Below are 23,915 nucleotides of genomic sequence, written 5' to 3' on the forward strand. Positions count from 1 at the left end.
TATCTATCTATCTATCTATCTATCTATCTATCTATCTATCTATCTATCTATTTCGAGGCAAGGTCTCTCTATGTAGTCCTGGAGCTCACTATATAGACAAGGATAGTCTCAAGCTCACAGAGCTCCTCCTGCCTCTGCTTCCCTAGATCTGCTTCCCTAGTGTTGAGATTAAAGTTGTGCACCAACACATCCAACTTCAAAGAGTTCTTTTATTACTCAACCTGTGTTTCTGGAAGTTCTGGCAGTAGAAAATACTATCAACATTTCTCCCTTCATTTCAGTTTTTATAAAAGGAGAGAGGATACCCATTCAAATCATTATGTATTTTATATTAAAACAGAGTCAAGATGTTGAATTCAGTGTCAATTTGTACATATATCCAACTCTTCTTTGTAATAAACTAAGAACTTTTAGGAAACCAGTTCCATCCTGTCACCAGGCAGGCCACAGAACAGAATCCCAGCAGGACAGAACGAGCGTATCTGATAAGCGTATGCTAAAGGAAGCCAGAGGTACCTTTTTTATCTGTGTTCCTTCGTAGCAGTTTATCCACTTGAGAAATGGCTTCTTCCCAGCAACTGTTGCTGGCCTGAACGTGGGGCTCAATCAGTTTTAATTTCTGTTCTAGTATTGGATAAGCCTCTGATAGCTGCTCTTGTGTTTCTTTAGTACAAACGAGCTTTTCAAGTTCATCTTCAAGAATTATTACTCTGTGCAACACAGAAAATCAGAAATAGATTTTTAAAATATAAAATGGAAATTTTATTATTTAAGAGGAGTATTTTTAAGAAATTAAGCCTATAAAAATAAAACAATTCTACAGACAAGTGGTGGTAGTAGCTGTTCAGCAGTGTGTTTGTATTTGCTACCACTGAATTGTAGTCTTAAAAATGATCAAGCAGGGCTGGAGATGGAGCTCAGTGACTGAGTACTTGCTTAAGCAACCTAATACACCCACTGAAACAAATAACAATTTAGAAGGAGTATTATGTAATTTATTCAACAAGTATTAAGTATTACTTACATACTACACAATTTCTTTCTTTCTTTTTTTTTTTTGGCTTTTGAAACAGATTTTCTTTCTGGTTGTCCTGGAACTTTCTCTCTGGACAAGTCTGGCTTTGCACTCAGAGATCTATCTCCCTGCCCCTGACTCCCAAGTGTTGGGATAAAAAGCATGCGCTACCACTGCCTAGCTACTAGACAATTTCTGACCTAAAAGAATAAATTAAGCCATTTCCTACTGTTAAGAAATTAACAACCAGGAAAATTATATATTTTTTCAATATTTTAAAAATATTTTAATTTTTCCCATGCACAGTCCTGTGGTGAGGCACTGAGAATCAGAACAACAAATGGCCAAGGCTCAGAAACAAAAATCAAAAAGGTTTCAAAATAAGAAGCAGAACATCATAGGTAATGCTTTTAAAAGTGGAGTCTTCCAATCCCAGCACTCGGGAGGCCTGAGCAACAGGAGCATGAGTTCACAGATAACTTGGGATTCACAGCAGGGTCCTGCCTCAAACCAACCAACTCACCAACAACCAACCACTTCACCTACTCACACAGGAGGAAGGTGTCCTACAACAGCAGAATAGAAAAAAAAATTACACTGATTTGTACTTGTATACTTGCTAGATAAAATCCTAGAGTAAAAGTACCACATAGGAAACATTCTATTTTAAAAGAGAACCACACGTTTCTCACGCACGATCCCCAATTGCTGCCTCTTGTGTGTAGTGCTGTATCCACGCCCACTCAGTGTAGCATTCTCTCCTCCTTAATCGACCTTTAGTCTAAGGTAGTCCAATATGCCTGGCATATTTCTGATTTTAGTACTCCAGATTTTTGGGAGACTTGATTTTGGCTAATAGAACATTTCCACTAAAGTCTCATTTTTCTCTGTATGATAATTACTCTTGTCAACTTGATTAAATCTAGAGTGAGTGAACTAAGAGGCAGATCCTCAGGTCTATGAGGGCATTTACGGGAAGAATTAAATGAAGGGAGAAGACTCGAGGAAAAGCAGTGTTTTGCTTGCTGCTTTTGCTCCTTGCTGACGATCTACCCTGTTGCTGCTGCCACTCTTTGCTGGCATGAGCCCAGCTTGTGTGGCCTTGTGATGTGGACTCACAAGCAGCGGCTCTTCAGAAATAATTCAGACCTTCAGAACCAGGCTGGGACTGCTAAGACACCCAGCTTTGCAGACAGAGCAGCTACCAGGTTCTCAGCTTCCGGGACGCAGACACTGCTGTCACACCACCCAGGCCCTACTTCGTAAGCCGATCTACGAAAACTCCGCTTTTTCAAAAACAACTGTTTGTAGATTGATTTATCTTACATGTATCTTTTGCCTGCAGGTATGACTCGGACCACATGTGCCTGGTGCCTGCAGAGGAGGGTGCTGGATCTCCTGAGCTGGAGTTATTGATGAAAACCTCTCATCACTTATATTCATAGGGCTGGAGAGACGACTCGGTGGCTTCAGTATTAGTGCTCTTTTAGAGTACGGGTTCTTGGTTCTCAGTATCCATTTCTGGCAGTTCATAACCATTTAGAATTCCAGCCCTAGAGTATCCAACACCCTCTTCTGGCCTCTGTTGGCACCTGAATATAAGTGCATTGACACATGCATAATTAATAAATCTTAATACATACTATGGATACCACAATATAATATAACAAATTATATATATTATCCTGTCAGTCCTGTTGTTCTAGAAAACCTTCAGATAATCTAACCTTTGCTCCCCACACACATAGACATGGCCTGTTGTCCATGTCACTTGCCATGAATTGGTTAGTATTCATCTACTATCTTTGAATGGTACAGCAAGATCACCAGGATACCCTCACCTCAGCTTCTTCTCTTTTCCTATTCCTGTCTTTCATAAGTTTTATATCAACCTCTCAAAAGCCTTGAACTGAGGTAGAACTTATCTTCTCAACCATGTCTCTGAACTTACACTTCTTTGTAGATCTTGTCCTCCTTCATCTGACTTACGTTAACCCTTTGACTTTACTGAGTAGTCCAGTCCTTTTGCACACTTTCTTAGCTTACATCTCATTTATGAATTTCCCTTTCCACTTCTTGGCTGATACCCTGGGTCAGCTAAGTTTATCAAGTGCAATCTTATCAGTCCAGTAAATCCCAATGACCTTCTTGATTGACAGCACAATAACTTAGCCATTTGCTCCAGCCCTCCTACACTATGACTATTTCACATTAATTGAAAAAAATATTGAGTGGGAATGACTACATTCAGATGTTATACTTTGGCTCAACTCTCTGTCTTTTAGAGACAGAGTCTCTTTATGTAGCTCTAGTTGTACTGGAACTCTCTCTATACACTAGGCTGACTGTGAACTCATAGAGAGCCACCTGCCTTTGTCTCCTCGGATCAAAGGCATCCACCACTAGGCCTGGCTTATTAAATTTTTAAATGTGAAAATTTCCATTTAGAAATAGATGAGAAAAATACAACTGATGAAAGCACAGCAAAGCAGAAGATATAAAATGCCGACACTACCTTATACTGAGGCCAAAAAGTTTATTCTGTGCTATAGAAATAGTTTCAAACATGTTGTGATGTATTTAGAAAGTATCAAAGTATTGCCCTTTAGGCAGATACAGCAATGCCTCTCATAATGCTATAGAGTGTTGACAGGTATTTCTCTTAGACTGTGGCTTCCAGTTTTAACCTTAAGAGGGTTAAAAAGATGCTCATTTTTTATAACCCTCTCCATTTTATATCTCAAAGATCAGGAACATCAAGCCAGGGAAAAAAATGCAAATGATTTCCTTAAACTTACAGCGTTTACAAATTATTGTTTCCTTGATAGCTCACACCTAAAAACCATCCTTCATGCTCCGTTTCTTCTTTCTAGTGAGGACACAAGGGACAGCCAAAACGGAAGGAGAATGGCGCTTGCTTGCCACTGTGCTTCCTTCCACAGTTCTACACTTACTCATTGAGCAGCGCCTTCAGGTGGAGCTGTAAGCTGCGCACTGCCGTGTGCACATTATTCAGCTCTCGCGACTTCTGCTGAGTTCTGGGTAAGCGCTGGGGTGCTGACTGGTGCTGAGTTTCAAAGTACCGGAAGAACTCATAGCTGCGCTTTAGCTCTTCCAAACAGGCGGAATGAGCGTGAGGTAGACCTTGAGTCACATCGGACAGAATACGATGAGGCAAGAGTGCTGCAGTAAGCAAGGGCCCCGAGGGCGAATTGGCTGTAGAAAGCAACAGGGCCAAGCGTCTGAAGAACTCTGAACTCTGTGCCACCCAGAGTTGGAACAAAACCTGAGAGAGAGGGAGAGAAGGAAGTGGGGGAAGGAGAGCAGAAACATACTGATCAATTAAAATACTGTCAATATTCAAAACAAACTACAAATTTATTTACATTCTGACTTTAACTTTTCACATTACCATAAATAATGATTAAACTGAACTTGAACTAACTCTAAAGTTAGCCAAGGACACTCTACCAAATTATGCAATCATAATCACATGATGATTTAGGATTCTAATACAGAAGCCAAACACATATATGTAATTTTGCACAGTTCTATCCTAGATAGAAATGGCCTAAGAATGGAGGAAGGGCTAAAGAGATGACTCAGTGTTCTTCCAGAGGACCTGGGTTCAATACCACTACCTATATGACAGCTCACAACTAACTGCTTGTAACTCCAGCTCCAGAGGAATCCGATTTCAAGTGGTATACACAGACACATATAATTTAAAATAATAAAATAAAGCCAGGTATGGTGGCACACACCTATAATCCCAATACTCAGGAGACAATGGCAGGCAGATCTGCTGAGTCTGAGGCCAGACTGTTTTACACACTGAGTTTCAGGACAGTCAGGGAAATACATAGAGGACCCTGTCTACAAATTTTCTTCAGGCTAATGAGATGGCTCAGCGGGTAAAGGCACTATGAATGACCGTTTGAATTTTATCTCCAATACTCAACATGGTGCAAGGACAGAACTCCTATGAGTTGCCCTCTGATCTCCACAGAAACATTACGGGTATGCGTAGACTCGTATACACACATCAACAATTTGAGGCTGAAAGGAAATGAAGCAATAGATGCTCTAAACAAAAATCGGTGGTATATTGTACCCATGATTACAGTGGATAGGAAGAAGGTCCCTAGAGATGCTGGACACCCCCTGTATCCCTTCACCCACACTGAAACTATATTTCTCAGTTTCCCTTTCAGCTCTCCTGCTAAGTATTGCCTGCTATATCTGAGAAAGAAGGAGCCAATAAAACCATTGGCGTGTAAAAAAAAAAAAAAAAATTGAGGCTGCCAAGATGGCCCAGCAGTTACCAGCAGCTGTTGCTTGCCCAGCACCCAGATTGGATTCCGTTCCCAGCACCCATATGACAGGCAGCTTACAACCATATAAAATTTCAGGTGACCCTGGAACAGAGGCTCTGTACACATGTGGTACAAAGACATGCAGGCAAAACATCCACACAGATTTAAGAAAGTAAATTTGGGGTTCAAGCCTGCTGAGGTAGTTCACAACCTTTAATTCCAACACACAGGAGGCAGAGGCAAATGGATCTCTACAAGTTCCAGCCTAGTTAAGCCTACACATGAGACTCTATCTCAAGAAACAGAAAAGAAAAAAAAATGGGATTCAAAATGAGTCTACTACTTTGTCCTAAGAATGAGCATGTCTGGTATGAAAATTGTAAGCCTATTTTTTTTAAAAGATTAACTTCAAAAAAAATTATGTGTGTACATATGCTTTTGTGTGTGGGTATTGCACATGGGAGTGTAAGTGGCTACAGAGTCCAGAAGAGGGTATCAGATACCCTGGAGTTGGACTTGGGTCCTCAGCAAGAGTATTATGAGTTCTTAACTACTGAGCTACCTCTCCAGTCTCTGTGAACTCACACCTGAGAGACAGAGCAGAGACAACTAAGAATCTCCCCAGACACAGTCCTAATGGCAGCGGCAGCAGCCCAGAGCGAACACATAGGGGAGCACACTCCAGCACAACAAGAGCAGACAGCAGACAGATCAGACTATTTCAGACAGTTTAGACTCCAATTATTCACATCCTTGAAAATGGACATTCTTGAGATTACTTTATTAAGTAAATTTCAAACTATGTAAATGATGATTTCATGTGGCGCTACACACACACACACACACACACACACTCACACACACACAAATAAAGGGGAAAGAAAAGAAAGCACTAGAGGGGAAGGCCAGGAAGGGCTCTGAAAGTTTAATCTGGAAGTAGTGGTCCATGAAGGAAGAGGATGCTCTGAAGCAGTATTTGTAGGTACAGAGTCCTGTGGCAGTAGCATCCATGACACACCTAAGGAACAGCAAGGGCAGTGTGGTTGGGACCAGCTTGGTGGGGGAGCATGTATATTATACAATTCTGGATTTTACTGAGCACAAGAGTAAAATGACTTATGCTTTATTTTAACAGGCTCCTTCCAGCTGCTGAGATTTCAAGAATGGGAGAGTAGATGTTAGACGTTAGCAAGATGACCCAAGTTCCTGGTCCCTGAACCACAGAGTTCAGTGGTAGTAAAGGTGAGTAGCAGCAGTACTCTGAACAGATGGTTGACAGGAGAACAGTACCTATTACAATGAAATTCCCTGAAGGGTTAGTACTTGAGGGAAGGGCATTCACAGGGGTAGTGTGAGTCAAGTGTTTTGAAAAAGAAGCAGCTGGCACCCAACTGATGCCTTAAGAAAGACTGACTTATGGCTGAATTTCTGTCACCTCATCCAGTTACCAAAGCTCAGAGACAGATTTTTTTCCTGTTTAATTCTTTGGAGAAGGTACACATTCTTTTCTGCTTACTCTTTTAGATAAGCTGCTTTGGCCAACGGAATACCCAAAGTTAATGGCTGAGTAGTAAATTTTGATTTTCAATATTTCATGGCATCTGGATTAACTTCTTAAATCAGAAAATATAGCACTCTATGGTAACAACAACAATAACAATAGTTAAACACTTAAAAAATTCAGGTGTGGTGCGTGAATTTGTGCTGGTTACTTGTTGTGCTGGTTACTCAGCAGACAAGAGTATTACTGAAGATCATGAGTTCAAAACTAGCAGAATATACTAAGACCCTTCCTCAAAAACAAGCAAGCCAGCAAACAAAATACTACAACAAAAACTTAAGAGGAAAAAAGGTCTTTTACTCCTTCTAGAGAGTAATACACTATACTAGGGATTATTTATGTTTGAGATATAAATCTATGTGTGTACATATACATATAGTTCAAATAAAGTTATCTCCTTGGGCTGACAGTAAACTCCTTCAACCCTAGAGCCAGAGAGTTGCTGGCCAGGGAAGTTCAAAACAATATAGGCCATTGCTGCTGCCCTTCATCACCTCCCCACGGCTGAAGGCTAAGCACCTACAGCAGAAGGCACCATGCACTTTGAACACAGGAACCAGAGACTCCTCACTGGATCTGACCTGAAAGCCTGCTCCCTGAAGGTCAGCTTTCATAGTACAGGAAGATGCTGTGCAAGCTTCTAAAGGAGGAAAACAACCAGTAGTCCTACTCAGCTGTAATACCTGTGAACCCCAACGACAGCCAGCATGGTTTGGTAATCTTAAGGCGCAATAACAGCACTTACATCTTGGTAGTAACCAAGATCTCTCTCATTGGAGTTAAGGCCCGCTCAAGAGGAGAGATATTATGCCTGGTACTGGAAACCTACCATCCATGCTGGGCTAGTGAGGATCTGAGAGAAGAACCTACTCCTGCCACTTTACTAAACCAGCATAATTCCTATCTTCATTCTAAATATCTACCCTTACACCCACAGCCAAGCGCCGCTCTTACCTCTCTTTGCCTCTCCTTGCAACAGAAGACCAGCACAGAAAGCTTCAGCTGGCCAAAATATAAAGAACAACTGCCCATGGGGTGCCAAGCCCCAGATGATGTATTTATAACATAACTCCTGTACCCAAAGTTCACTGAAGTGGGGACAGAAAGGTTCTAAGACTCAGAGTCCTAGAAAAGCTGCAATGAGATTATGTCTCCTAGAAATGACAGGGAAGCTTTCACCCATGCTACCTTGGCAATATGGCTGCTTAAACAAGACATGAAGAAGTATAACACCAGAAGACTTAGTAATATGGAAGGGGAAATCTCATGGGGCCCTACCCTTAGACAAAGAACTACAGGAATCTGAGAAATGCCAAGAGCAAGACCAGTAGTCTGCCCAGGGATGAGCCCCCTAGCTGGCTATCTGGTACTATGTGGTCTGCTCTAAAGTCATAAACATACAAGTAACACTAAATGGGCTGAGCAGGAGATAGTTACATATTTATCATTTACACACGCACTACAATTAACCACTAAAGAAAAGATGTACATTACAATAACAACCAAAAAAAAAGAGGCCATGATTTTGAGATGAAGCAAGGGGGGTGTTAGGAAGGAAGAAAGGGAAGGGAGAAAATTATGCAATTACATTTTAATTAAAAAAACAGAAAACAAATAAAAAGCTACCTCAAAACAGAAATAGGAAAGTCAGTGAGACATCTTGATAACTAAATAAAAAATCACAATTACTTCTCCTAGACCTTAAAGAATAGCAATGAGGGACAAAGAAAAGGATGGCAATATGGCTCAGTGGTAAGAAACACTTGCTGTTCTTGCAGTACCACTTATAAGCCACCTTGTGGTGCTGGGCATCAAAGTAAAGTCAGGCTCTGGGGGTCCTGACACGGTCTTCCGACTTCTGCGGACATAAATGTGGTATGCAGATACAGAGATGGACAAAAACTCATATACATAAAGTAAAATTAAAAAGAAAGGAAGACATATAGCCCGTGAGCTTTAAATATCTACACTAACAAACAAAAAGCAATGACTGTTTTTAAGGACCCATTAAATGACCAGCTCTGCTTTAGACATTCTGCAAGTCTTCTCATTTAATCTAACACTTTAAAGCAGTTGTAGTTTTAATAGTTTCCTTTTTTTTTTTTAAAAAAATAAGTTTAAAGAATAGTTTATTTGAGTCCAAATTAAAGTCAGGGTTAAAATACAAATTATTCTTTCAAAAAAGACTTTTTTTTTTAATATAGAATAGACACATGATCATGAGAATTACTCTGGAAATTGCTTAAAGTCCCCTGAGCTCGGTGAGTACTATTAGTATTTTTTCCTACTCTTTTCCCCTTTCTATAAATAGACTGACAGTTCTTTTTTTTTTTTTGGAACCATACACCTGAGTATCGCAGAAGAAGCAGACATTGTTCCAAAGTCTTTGTAAGCAAAGTTATAGCTGCTGTACAAAGGTTTACTATGCTGGTCTACCATAACCTATGCAGCCATTCCTTTATTCCACCATAGTTCTCACCTGCAAAAAAAATCCTGTATTTTCCAGGTAGGTGCCTGGAGTAGAGCACACTTAGGCAGTGCTCACCCCTACACAAAGTTACTAAGTAACCTGGCACCTAGGCTTGATAGACTTAGAATGCCTTAAGAAAGATTTGTGGAATTGGAATGGTTAGTTCAAAGCACAAATCACTTGTAAGCAGCTCTAAAGTATGTCAAACTGCATTGTCAAACAAATAACTTAAAAAAAAATCATTGCAATCGCCCACATAAGATGCTAAATGGGTAGGGTGGTGTGTGTCTATAATCCAGCTACTTGGAGGATGAGGAGGAACTTCCAGTTCAAGGCCAGTTTAGGCAACAGAGCTGTTAGAGAAAGAGAGAGGGTGGGGGAAAGAGGGAAAAGCAGGAATATGACGATAATGACAGTGGCTAAGGTAGGGCAGGGATAAGAGCAAGATAAGAGGAGTACTCCATTTTCTAGAATCAGAAAATGTATATAGATTAGAAAATGTGAAAGTAAAAGATATACATCCCAACACAAAATCTATCTTGGTAAGATGCCAACATCTAAACTGATCTGCATGGTAATCAAGGGAAGTTTCAAAGAAGAGAAACAAGTATCATCATACAGCTCGCTAAACTAAAGGGAATATAAGGCATTTGGACTGACTTCTTAAAAACCTTCTGGAAACTGACTCACGTATGCCTTTGTTGTTGTTTTGATTTTTTTGAACAGAGCCATGCTATGTATGCAATCAGGCTGGCCTCGAACTGTGATCCTTCTGCATCAGTCTCTTAAATTCTGGACAACAGGTGGGTTGTTTATGGCTTTTATAACTTGTCTTAAATTTTTTTCCACACTATTTATTTTCTTTAATATGCTTCTATGGCCACAGCCAAACTATGGTGGTGCATGTATTTAATCCCAACCCTCAGAAGGCAGAGGCGGGGATATCTCTGAGTTCGAGGCCAGCTTGCTCTACAGATCTCCAGGATAGCCAGAGCTATAGAGCAGAGAAACCCAGTTTCAAAAAACCAAAACCCAAACCAACCAACCAACCAACCAACCAACCAACCAACCAACCAACCAACCAACCAACCAACCAAATCCCTGCTATGGCCATCAAGAAAGCAGTTCACTAAGTGTTTTTAGTGTAAGTTACCACTGATGCTACAGTGCTGAGCTATAATTTGGTTTCAGCATACTATTGGTGTATCTAATTATATCCTCAGATTAGTAAGAGTGAGATTTCTGGGATAAAGGCTATACACCTTTGTGAAGACTTGAATTCACCAGTCAGGCTAATACTATTATCACTTATATGTGAGCTTTCTTTGAATCTTCATTGATAATGATTACTATCAACTTCCTTTGTAAAATGACTTAGTATTTCTATTTGCTTTTCTTTCAATATTATGATTTAAAATTCTATTGCACTGAATGATTTTGTTCTCCTGTTCTGTGAATGACCAGTCCATGTATCTTGCCTAGCTTCTGTATGCTCTTTTTGTTTGCTTGACTGTATTTGCAGTGCTGGGGATGGACCCCAGAGCCTCGTGTACACTAGGGCATGCGATCTATCACTGGCCTAAACTCCTACCCTTGCATGCTTTGGCTACCATAGTACTTTTCATATGGAAAGAATTCAAGTTATTATAATCTTACTTTATGGTACTTAAAATATATGCTTTTTGAAGTTTGAAATCTCATTTTTATATTGGCAATTATATTCTTTCATGTGGCTGTTTCTAGTGAAGAAATTATTTCTTAAGGTATGAAGAAAAATTGGGGGGATTCTATGAAGGAAAATGTACATATTAAGCACTTTACCCAGATTTTTTGAGACAGACTCATGCAGGATTCCTATCAAGCAATTCATATTTCTAAACGTACTCGATGTCATTCTTAAATTAAGAGCACTGACACCAAAATACAAGGCCCTCTTCACTTAATCTGTATGATCTCTCTTAATCTCTATCTCTCAAAGGCAGGGTCATAACATGTAAGGCATGGAAACAATGGCATGGAGCAACATGGAAGGTGAACAGGAGCAGTGCCTGTGCATGCTCCTCAGTCCCTCCTTTCAAACGGGCTGCTTACCTTCAAGGCTGGCAGGCTGAAGCCATCTGTCAGGTTATGAGCTTCCTCTTCGGATATCTGTTCTTCACTGAGTCCAAGCCCCAGCTCCTTAAAAGGTACCACACAGATGTAGTTGGTGACATTGTCGCTCTCAGAGTTCAGGGGGTAGGTTAAATTAGGTTAAGGCAATCAACAACACCTTTTCACTAACACATTTCAGATAGCCAAAAGCATCCAAAACTATGGTTGCTGACTTCATTCTGAACTTAGACTGAAGATTGTTCTAAAGCACATGAAGCAAAACTCTAGCATTTTTTTTTAGGTCAAGGACCCTGTGTCCAGCCACACTATTTGACCTCGGCACTCTTACTGACTCTCCATTACACTGCTGGACGGTACACAGGAATGGCACACAGGGATTCCTTGAAGTGACATATTTCATACACTTGGTGCTTTTCAGATAGGTATGCACATCCTTGATACCCTGGGCAGTTTCATGGACATTCCTAAAGTGAACATCAAGTTCTGTACCTCTGATTGTTCTAATTTTGTGGGGTGTTCTGGGCTAAAAGGGTAGTGAACCATTTTCACAAATGCCTTACAGGAAGCCCCATACACTTAAAAAATCTTAAATAGAAGTATTTTTAAAATCACATTTATTTGGGTAGAAGCATGATATGGAGGTCAGAGGACAACTGCAGGAATTGATGATCTCCTTCTTCCATGTGGTCCCACAGATCAAACTCAGGTCTTCAGGCTTGGTGGCAAGTGCCTGTACTCATTCAGCCATTTCACAGACCCAGCCAATTCAATTCTTGATGTGGACCCTATCTGCTCCCTTCTAGCATTTACACACTTGAACATATTACAATAATCTTTGGATTTAGTCCTAGACTAAATTTATAACATTCTATTAAATATTTCTCTATAATATTGGCCTGTAGTTTGTGCTTTTTAAAAAGATTTATTCATTTCCATTTTATGTATATTAATGCTGTACCTACATGTATGTCTCTGCACCATGTGCCTACAAAGCCCTTGGAGGCTAGACAAGGGTGCCAGATCATCTGGACCTAGTGGCACAGATGGTTGTGGCCATGTGGGTGTTGGGAAGCAGAATGCTGGTCCTCTGGAAGAGCAGCCAGAGCTCTTAACTGCTAAGCCGCCTTCCCAGGACCTGAGCTGTAGTTTTTATTCTTTGTAATATGTCATGTTTTGATGCCAAGATTATCACAAGTAAAATGATAGTAGAGGGGTTCCTACCCCTATGGTTTAGAGTTTTTACTCTTGAGACAGGATCTCATTGTGTAGCAGAGGCTGGCCACAAACTCTTTATCTTCTTGCCTCTGTCTCTGGACTACATGCAATGCTGGGATTATAGTCATGACACACAAACACAATGGTCCTCCTCACTGTTGTTTTAAACTGTTGCATATTTTCCATTCTTTCTATGAAGCTAGGTACACTTTTTTTTTCAAATTAAATATTTTAAAATCACATTTCAATTTCTTCAAGCTTTTAATTCTTTTGGGGGGTCAGTTTTGGGGATCTGCATTTTGATAAGCAGTGAGCAATTTTTTCCCTCTATTTCCAAAATTGCAATCATGGAATTGAACAAACTAGGTCTATTAAAGTTTCTTGGACACCCATGGTTACAGAATGTTCTCATTAATAATATTGCATATTTTATTGCTTACTTTGGTCAGCTATACTGGGTTTTACTTGTCTGTCTGTTCTTCTCAAATAAATGAATGGTGGATTCTTTTTTATTTTAACTTCCTGAAGTTTCTGGTCTAGAAAATACAATCTGGTCTCTGCCCACCTCTTACTCCAAACCCCAAAATACCATTCACTAGTCATGATGATCTTCTTTCTATACTTTAATTCCCCTCTACCACAAAGCCTTTCTACTTTCTGGTCCATCTAAATATACACTTCTGTTAGGTCTTTCTCATCACTCAGGTGTTAGTTTCAGTGCCAGCTCCTCAAAGAGGTGTCCTACTACCCAGTGAATGTAATACCCAGTAACAGTTCTCTACCTTATATTCATGGACCTCCTCCTTTACGGTAATCATATCTGCAAATCTTAACTGCTCATTTTTATTATCTTATCTATTAGAAAGCAAGCTTCATTGGAACAAGGGTCACTTGTTCACTGCACGGTCCTCAGTATTGAGAAAAGTTGACTGGTATGAGCAATTTGCCTCATTCTCCCTACTCTAAATTTATGCTCCATGGGGTAGACTGTATTTACACATGAAACAACGTACAGCTAGTGACTAGCACAGTGTCTAAAATCATGTTTAAGAAATTCTCATGAATGACTAGCTACTTGGAGTTCACAAGCCACTATCAAACCTTCTTTCCATATTCTTTTGTTTGTTTTTTTCCAAGACAGAGTTCTCTGTGTAGCCCTGTCTGTCTCACTCTATAGACCAGTCTGACCCAGAACTCAGAGATCCACCTGCCTCTGCTGGGATCAAAGGCATGCGCCAGCCTGCCCGACTCTCCCTGTACTTTTGCTTCCTGCTATCTATAGTGCACTCATAGTCTCATGATCAACTCCTGTTCATTCTTTGAGGGACAGTTCCCAGGAAAGCCTTCTTTAATCCATTAGGGCAGGTACACTGTCCTACTATGTTGGAAGATACACTGAGCATTTTTATTGTATTATGAATGCTGATTTCTTTATTGATTACACTCAAAAGCTCTCAGAAGTGGCAGCACAAGTTTTTTCTCTCTTTAACATCTGGAAGAGTGTTTGACACATAGCTGGCAGACATTGTAAGCAGTGAAGAAAGTAGATGGGCAAATTTTTCATGAGAATTCAATTGTTTTCTCTTCATTTACAAAGAGATAATATAGTGTACCTATATATAGTACATATTTACATATATATTACATGTTTTAAATTATAAGTTACTTAACTTTTTTTTGGTTTTCATAAAGTAGAGGTAAAAAGTTATCAAGGAAGGTTTGTGTAAAGTACTAGAACATAATACATATATAAACACAAAACATTATCTTGATCAGTATCCAGCAGACTGAAGGTAGAGAGTAGTTTTTTAGCCTTCTATTTACCCACGGTTTAATATATTTATGAGTCTTAATTTATTAATCATGGAATTACTACCATTTTAAAGATGAGGAGAGTAATGCAAAGGGAAATTAAGAAACTAGTTTAAATTAACTAGAGTCACCTATTCAGTAAAAAAGTGATATAGCCAAAATTTGAACTTGGGCAATCCAGCAATAGAGTCTTTTTGAAAGGGGAAGGATTCCCTGTTGCCACATTATTGCCATGTCAGGACACAAATTTGTCACATTAGCTCATTTTCTTAAAGTGTCTCATGTAACAAAGTGAAGCTCTTTGACATCTTTCTTTGAATGTGAGGAGAAAGACTTTGAGAATATCCCCCTGTAGTAATGATCCACATATGGGCAGAATTTCTTCTGTCACTGTCATCCCCCTGCAATGCACTTCCAGATTTAAAACAGAAGTGAAGAGAGAAATCAGATTTGGAATAGGCAATCTGAATTTACAGTTCATTCACAGGATGCAAGTGTAACATATACTTTGGGAACATTGCTAGCCTCACAGGAGACAAAAGGATATTTCTTCAGCATGTACAGGGTAGCTAGCCTTGCGGCTTGAACGTTGGCTCTTACAGTCCTGTAGACAGCTTTCCGCAGGCCGGTGAGATGCTGGCTGGGACACTGTGCAGCCTTATGAAATGAGCAAGCAGCACTGACCCTGTCAAGCAAACTTGAAAAGTAAAATGTGATACAACTGTACAGGTGTCCTAAAGTTTGCGTTTCCTAAAGCCATAATTCTATAAAATTAAAAATAATTTCTTTCTTAAAATTATTATAAATATCTCAAATCAAGTGTCACCTCCTTTTTCTTGATGCATACAAAGACACTAAAATACACAAACAAAACATAAGGCAACAACTGAAAATTTTACAATCTCACGGAATATTTAGTCAAATATAGATAAAATGAATTTTAATTGAGATAGAATAGAAATGAGGAATATTTAATTAAATTTATGGCTTTCTACATAAAGATACTCTACCTGACAAAATATTCTACAGAAGAACTACTTTATAGGTTTCAAAACCAGCATCTAGAAGGTTATTTGAAGGGTTTAATAATCCATACTTTCACATGCTTTTACATTATGTATGCATTTACATTATGTTCAGTACGCACTTATTTGGTGACATGTACAGAGCAATGAACTATGATATATAGATTTATTCTGTACGTTCATGAACGTGGGGGAACGTTACTTACCCACCTGCTGCCACTGGCACTTACCTACTCATAATGAAGTAGGGGACGCAGGAAGGTAACAGGACCAGTGGCCAGCAGGGGAATGCAAGTAGAAAGGCAAAGTAAGGATTACTGTGTGCCAGGCCAGATGCTCTCACATTTCATGGGCTTTCCTTAGGCCAATGGAAAGCGTTGGCAACAATGGCATGGAATGTGTTTCTTTATGACTGAGGGTAAGCAGGGTTAAATGCTGCAGTTATTCTAACCAGTAATTTCCTCCAATAGCAAGACAAAAGCATTTGTAAACCTTCTTCATGAAACCACTAATCTATAAAACAGAAATTGAAATAGAATTTTCACAAAGTAAAACCAAACTAAAATATATGGATAAAAGATAGACAGAATCAGTTTTAAGTAATGGAACACACACACACACACAAAAAAGGAAACATTGAGGCACACCATTACTGATTTCAGTGTGAAGCAGAAGGGTTTGTGCTCTGCTGAATCAACTTTACAAACTGAAATATTTCTAAGATGTCATGAGGCAAGGTTTATTATCCCTTGTGACTTTTCAATCTACTGTCCAGTTAGATGGAGACCATGAAGTGATGTCTTCCTTCTTTTTACCCACCTGCCACCTGGGTGGTACAAAAGCGTAACCAGGGGGTGAATCATGCTTAATGGCCTAATTTACCTTTTCATGCTAATTCCATGGATACGGGTAAAAGTCAGAAAACTGACAAGAGTCATAGCATCTTGTATACATGTCTAAGCACTGGTTGGGCTCAGAGCCACTCATCACTCAGGCCTCTCAATAAAAGGCTGTGTAAGTCAACAATGGAAGGAGATATTACTTAATTTAAGTGTGACTTTTTAAGTTTTAAAATTTGACAACCAACTTAAAATTTGCTAACTACTGGTAACAACTGGATCTAATCCAATGGAAGGACAAAATCATCACACACAGAATTGCTTTGCACCAAGCAGCAAATGCCATAAAATTCTTCAATATCATTGTGATGGTTTGAGTAAAAATGACTCCCATAGGCCCATAGGGAGCAGCCCTACTAGGAGGTGTGGCCTTGTTGGAATGGGTGTGAGTTTGTTGGAGGAGGTGTGTTCCTGGGGCAGACTTTCAAGTCTCAGAAGCTCAAGCTAGGCCTAGTATGGCATTCACTTCTGCTGCCTCTGGATCAACATGTAACCACATCTGCCTGTGTGGTTCCATGTTTCCTGCCATGATGATAATGGACTAAGCCTCTGGAAGTGTGAGCCAGCCCCAGTGAAATGTTTTCCTTTATAAGAGTTGCTCTGGTCATGGTGCCTCTTCACAGCAATAAAACCCTAACTAAGACAATCATCTGTACTGTCAAGATTGTTATAGGGAGCACAAGGGCATGGTGACTGCTACAGATTGCTCCACTTCCCTACTCCATCATTTTCCAGATAGAGCTTTAGGGCAAGATGAAGTAGTAACCTAGAGCACAGCAAAGAGAACAGCAAAGGCTACAGGCAGGATCTCCCTCCTGATTCACTGTACTCCAGCCTCAACTAATTAAAAACAGTAATTGTTCACTGCATACTCATTTTTTCCAATTAAAAATGCAACAGAAAAATGTTACATGGTGGAAAGGGGACAAGAGAGGTGACAAAAGGTCAATATGATTGAAATATATTATGTACATGCATGAAATTGTCAAAACAAAACTCATTATATAATTAATATGTGTTAATTAAGACATTTAAAAATTACATGAACTATTACATATAGCACAGTCTAACTGCCATCTGTGAACATTTAGTGGGTAGCTTCCTGTACTGGAAATGGGCTTTGGAAGGCAGAAGCAATGGATATGAATAATTGCTCTATGAACACCTTTAGTTGTATGCAAAAATGATTAGCACAGCACACGGAACATAGCTTGTTCCTAATGAGTGCAACCCTGCCCTCTGTGTGTGATATGTGGTGTATGTACATGAATATAGGTGCCAGTGTATTCACAAGACTAGGTGCCCTGCACTTCCATGAACTGCTTTATTCTCTTGAGACAGGCTTTATCATTGAATCTAGAGCTAGGCTTGTGGCCAGTAAGCCTCAGCAATGCTCCTGTCCCTGCTCTTCTATAGCACTGGGGTTACATGTGGCCACACCTGGCTTTTTATATAGGTGCAGGGGATGTGAACAAGTCATCATGTTTGCACAAGTGTTCTTACCTGCTGTGCCACCACCCTAGTCTTGCAGTTCCCCTTCCAGTAAGTATCCAGTATATCCTGACGGCTTGACCGCTAACTATTTAGTTTCCCATGGGAATGTACATCATTATTAGCATGATATCATGAAAGTTCTAGTGCAACAGCAGCTGCTAATGGTTACCCAGGAAGCATTATTATTGTTTAGATTTTAAAGTGAGCTCAGGGCAGATACATCTACCATCTAAACTGGGTAACGAGGTCTTCTGATAAGGAATAAAGGAGGCAAACATTTATTGGGCAGTTTGGCAAATGAAGTTTAGTGTTAAAACTATCATTATCTCATACAGTCACACAGTAATAGGCCAAAGCAACTATGATTTGCAAAACATTTTTTACAAAACATGAATCCAAGTAGAAAAGCAGAACCCTATTATACAGCCATCTAGCATATCTCTTCACTCATGAACTATGTGGATGTCTCCTGCCATAACTGTAACACAAAAATAAAAACAGATGACATTCTCCTTAAAGTAAACAGCAGAACAGAATCATTTAAAAAGTAAGGTGAGAAGTGAACTCACAGAGTAAATCCCCTGGAAATGACTTCAGTTTCTTGAATGAGACGTAGAGATTTTCTTACAAGGTTAGTGAAGGCTCGGCTATTTGCTGCCATATCTTCCAAACGGACCCTATATTTTTTCAGAGTCATTTGCAGTTTGGCTGTCCTCCATAATTTCAAAACTCGTATGATCAAGTAAATAAATATAGTTACTCCCCATACCAGCCAGGAAGATACAATCCACCAAGTGGGAAGCATGATGAGCAAACTAATGAAGGCAAATAGCATTGAGACATCCCTATGAACACAGAAATGAAGAAAAATAGCCATCAGACATGGAAAAAAAGAGGTCATTTACTTGAATTAATAAAGACAATAATATATTTCAGTTTATTAAAACAAAATGTTAGCTTCTTTGTGGAACAATACTTTTAAAATGTGACATGTGATAGGGTGATGTGGGATAGTTTTAAACATCTAGCATATTAGATAGTTTTGCGTAGGTTAAAATCTGAGCTGGTGAATTTAGGTAGAGGACTCTGGAAAGATATGTTTTCTACTACTGTTTGAGGAAGTATGATATCTAATTATAGATTTAAAAGTCTAACTTTATAGATTTAAAAGTAAAAATAGTATCTTAGAGGTATTCTGAGTTTGTTTTACCTAAAGTCATTTGCACAAAAACATGTTTTACATAGAAGCAATTCTACACCTTACTTGCAGGCATGATGGTGCATACCTGCAATCCAAACACTTAGGAGGCTGGATAGAATAAAGCCTTGTCTCAAAAAAGATCCAAGTCGGGCTGGAGAGATGGCTCAGAGGTTAAGAGCACTGGCTGCTCTCCCAGGGGTCCTGAGTTCAATTCCCAGCAACCACATGGTGGCTCACAACCATTTATAATGAGATCTGGCGCCCTCTTCTGATGTGAAGGCATATATGCAGATATTGTATACATAATAAATAAATAAATTTATATTATAAAAAAAGATCAAAGTCAAAACAACAACAATAAAACACAGTTGGTAAATGAATAGTCACCTAATTTAATAATCATCACTAACTTGAAAAAACATTCTTGCCACAGATCATGAAATAGACAAGCTTTGTTTGCACTTCTACATTACATAAATGGAAATAAAAGTATACATGAAATTTTATTTGGGTTGATTGTAAATCTAATAGATTAAAATATTTCTCTTAAGCAGTGAAAACTTTGGCGAAATGTTTATACATAAAACAAGAATACAGGGTAATCCATCTAAGGATATGTGAAGACAGCATCAGCTAGAATTGGGAGTAACAGTCATATCAAACAAAATCATGTGAGAATGCTTCTTATGCATTGCATGCGGCTTTGTCCCTCCCTCCCTTTACACCTTACTTTTTGAAACAGGGTCTTTTTACAGCTCATCATCTTGACTACACTGACTGGCCATCACGGCCTCAGGGTCTGCTCATCTCCTCCTACGCACTGCTAGGGCAGGTGCATACAACCACAGCTGGTTTTTAGACTTTCATGTGGGTGCCAGAAATCTGAGTTTAGGCACTAACGCTTGTGTGGCAAGCACTTTACCCTTTGAGCCATCTCCCAGTCTGAGGAGTACTTCTTAGTAAATGTTAGCTCTAACTTCTTTCAGAATCCACTGCTTCTAAAGACAATTAATTTACTATCCTAGTAAAATCGTAAATTAAAATCACATCATTTAGTTGCACATAGTACCAGCTGTGGTGGTTTAATGAGAATGGGCTCCATAGGCTCATATATATTTGAATGGTTAGTCAGCAGGGAGTGGAAATGTTAAGAATTATTAGGAAGTGTGGCCTTGTTGAAGTGGGTGTGGCCTTGTTGAAGTGACTCTGGCCTTGTTGAAGGAAGTATGTCACTGGGGGTGGGCTTTGAGGTTTCTCTTTTCTCTCTGCCTGTTGCCTGTGGATCAGGATGTAAAGCTCTCAGCTACTGCTCCAGCCCCATAACTGTTTCTGGCCATGATGATAATAGACTAGCCCTCTAAAACTGTAAGCAAGGTCCCAACTACATGCATTCTTTTGTAAGTTGCCTTGGTCATGCTGTTTCCTCAGCAATAGAGCAGTAATTAAGACAACAGCAAATTCGAAAAGCATTTATGAAATCTCATCATTTTTCAGCCCATAATCTTTATGGATTAAACCCCATTACGGCTTTTACTGAAAACCTGTGTATGCACATGTCTATGTGTATGCGTGGGATGGCAGAGGTCAACTTTAGTGTCATTCTTCAGGTGCCACCCACCTTGTTTGTTGTTGTTATTGTTTGTTTTTCTGAGATAGGATCTCTCTATGTAGCCCTAGCTGGCATGGTACTTGCTCTATTGACCAGGCTGGCCTCAAACTCACAAAGATCCACCTGCCTCTCTCTCCTGAGTGCTTGGATTATAGGCATGCACCATCACAATCAGCTCATTTTGGTTTTTGTTTTTAATCCTTCCAGATTCGTTAGGCTGGGCTATGCAGCGAGCCCCAGGGAGCTCCTGTCTTTGTCTCTCCAGCACTGGTATTATAAGCATACGCTACCATAGCAACCTTTTATAGAAAATGTGGTGGGTTCTGGAATTGAACTCTGGTCATCATGCTTGCATGGTGAACATTTAGCAAATGAGCTATCTCTCAAGACCTATAAATGCTTAGCATTTAGAGTTCATTCTTTTCAGACTTTAAATTCACTTATTTATATAAATACTTATAAAATATACATATTAGTATCTATTGTTGTAGGTCTTTTGGTTTTCACTGTGTTGTTCAGGACGGTCTTGAACTTTTGGGCTCAAGCAAGCATCTTAGTAGCCTAGACTATAACTACACTTGTGGGAATCCAGGTACATACCACCATGCCAGGCAAATTCTTCTACTTTGAATAGAAAAATGTTTATTTCCTTATGATGGTATTTCAGTGACTGCTGGCTTGGAAACACTTGGCTATCCAATACAATGTAACAGGACAGATAAATTCAGATCACAGAACAGTGAATAGAGCTACTTCTGGAACTTGAACAGTTTGGGCAGTAACTACATTCTTTGATTCATTCTTCTCTGTCAAACATAATGAATGAATACAAGGGCATCAACAATTCCTATACATATATGAACATTCATAAGATCTTTTAGTATTTATCTTTTCTTTTTTGGAAAAAACTATTTCAAGACATATTATGACCTAGGACTTTTGCATTAGACCTAAATATTTTCATCAGCTGAAATGTTGCAGGATTGTTCTTGTTTGACTGTTTCTTTTCTTTTGAGACAGAGTCTTTGCTATATTGCCCAGGCTGGCCTCTAACTCCTGGGATCCTATGATCTTCCTGCCTCAGCTTTTCAAGTAAGCTTTAGAATAGTTCAAGTCATTAGTTATGTTATCTGTTTTGATTTCTTCTCAGCCAATATATCAAAAATTGATGCTTTATCTCCACGGTTTAACCTTTAGTATTTCTGGAACACAGCTATGACATTAACTGGCTAGAGCTGATATGTACACTGCATTGTTACACCAACATTTTGAGACATTTATCCCTGATAGTGAGCTGCTAAATAAAGAACTAATTTTACTTAAATACACGATAACTTTTTTCTAGCACTGTTTAATTTTTGTTTTGTTTTTATCTCTGGCATATCACTGCATCTGTTATAATTCTAAACATATAGGCTATTTCTAAGGCTTTACAATAGAGAATATGATAGATTTCTTCTGCCAATACTCTATATATATGTAGTCAAAAGAGAAAGGTTTTCTGGACAATACCAAATATTAGGGGTTGCCAGGGAGCAGAGTGTTGGAAGGTGTCCATTTTCTTGTTGAGGTTGCCCTGCAGACAGGATGCTGGGATCAAGCAGCTCAATTAGCTCCACATCCTCTTGTAGCAGGACTTCCTGTTGCAGGATGGTATACAGTGAATCCAGTCGAAATCCGGTGTCCTTGCCATCAAATACAGGAAGAGAGGTATTAATACATATGTAATGCTGCATTAAATCCTAAATTCAATATTAGTTCCAGTTACAGGTATTTATTTTCAAAGTAGAATCCAGGAAGAAACAACAATTCAATCTCTCCTTAGTGTGATACCTGTGGTTTTATTTTCACTGTAAATATAAAACATGAGGTGGGTAGCCAGGCATGGGGGCACATGCCTTTAATCCCAGCACTCTGGAGGCAGAGGTGGATCAGTGTGAGTTCAAGGCCAGCCTGGTCTACAAAGCAAGTCCAGGACAGCCAAGGCTACACAGAGAAACCCAGTCTCAAAAATAAATAAATAAATAAATAAATAAATAAATAGATAGATAGATAAATAAATAAATAAATAGATAGATAAATAAGATTGAGGTGGACATTATTAAGCTACAGATGTGAAAAATAAATTTTTGGTAATGAGATGCAAAGTAATTACAGATTAATAAGCTTAGTCACTTACACCTTCTTAATTAAATTACTGGTATGCAATGTGAAAAATATAATACACATAGAAAATATAATACAAAAGATGTTGACTCTGGATACTGTAACAATTGAACCAGTGTGGTGATTTGAATGAGACTTGCTTCCATAAGTTCACATGTTTGAGTACGTGGTCTCTAGTTGGTGGGGTTGTTTGGGAAGGATTAAGATGTGTAACCCTGTGGGCTGGAAAGATGGCTCAGTGCCTAAGAGCACTGCCTAGTCTTCCAGAGGTCCTGAGTTCAATTCCTAGCAACCACATAATGACTCACAGCCATCTATTCTAGGATCTGTTGAGGCTCAAGGCTTAGAGTGACTTCCACTTGGGCAATTTCCGCTGACATGACGGTGAAAGTAGTCAGGCGGAGGGTGTGGAGGTTGCAGAGGGTGCATGGCCTGACGTTTGGGAGCCTGCCTGGAGACCAACAACCAATGGCAGGCTTGAAGATGGTGTGGAGGAACCACACCTCTCAACCCCTCTGCCTGAACCCCTGTCCTCACCAACGGGCTAGACCCTTGGGAGGAGGACCAACAGGCCTCAGCATACCAGAACTTACTTTTAGCTAACTAAAACGTAGCACCCAAGGTCATTCGTATAGCTGTGAGCTCTGTATTACTGCTGGATACTAGGTAAACTGGTCGTGTTTAACAAGCCTGAAAGCCAAGACTTAAGTACCCTGGCCTGGATCTTGGCTCTATAACTTAAGCAAGTTAGTAATATCCCAGTGCCAATTTCCTCATCTGCAAGGAGAGTAGCAACAGTACATACTTTATAGGATTAAATAAATTGACATATGCAGGGCAATGGTGGTGCACATCTTTATTCCCTGCACTCGGGAGACAGAGGCAGGTGGATCTTTGTGAATTTGAGGCCAGGCTAGTCTACAGAGTGAGTTCCTGTACAGCCATGGCTACACAGAGAAACCCTTCCCTAAAAAACCAACCAACCAACCAACCAACCAACCAACCAACCAACCAACCAAC

The 23,915-nt window shown here is 39.5% G+C and overlaps 1 protein-coding gene across 8 annotated transcripts in view; it reads right to left on the reverse strand.

Moving 5' to 3' along the window:
* Vezt (vezatin, adherens junctions transmembrane protein) overlaps window positions 1-23,915 on the reverse strand; it is a 60,814-nt gene that overhangs the window by 9,593 nt on the left and 27,306 nt on the right. For 5 of the 8 annotated variants that reach the window (XM_055627767.1, XM_055627765.1, XM_055627764.1 and 2 more), the window contains exons 4-9: window positions 22,242-22,414; window positions 18,489-18,764; window positions 15,049-15,198; window positions 11,454-11,601; window positions 3,970-4,301; window positions 517-710 (exon numbers count right to left, since the gene is read on the reverse strand). In XM_055627767.1, the coding sequence (XP_055483742.1) occupies window positions 517-710; window positions 3,970-4,301; window positions 11,454-11,601; window positions 15,049-15,198; window positions 18,489-18,764; window positions 22,242-22,414 (1,273 nt within the window). The remainder of the gene's footprint in view (window positions 1-516; window positions 711-3,969; window positions 4,302-11,453; window positions 11,602-15,048; window positions 15,199-18,488; window positions 18,765-22,241; window positions 22,415-23,915) is intronic. The other 3 variants (XM_055627766.1, XM_055627771.1, XM_055627770.1) reach the window with 1 other exon arrangement.

Source organism: Psammomys obesus, unplaced genomic scaffold (genome assembly GCF_907164565.1).
Source record: "Psammomys obesus unplaced genomic scaffold, mPsaObe1.curated_primary_1811, whole genome shotgun sequence".
In the NCBI taxonomy this organism is placed as follows: Eukaryota; Metazoa; Chordata; class Mammalia; order Rodentia; family Muridae; genus Psammomys; species Psammomys obesus.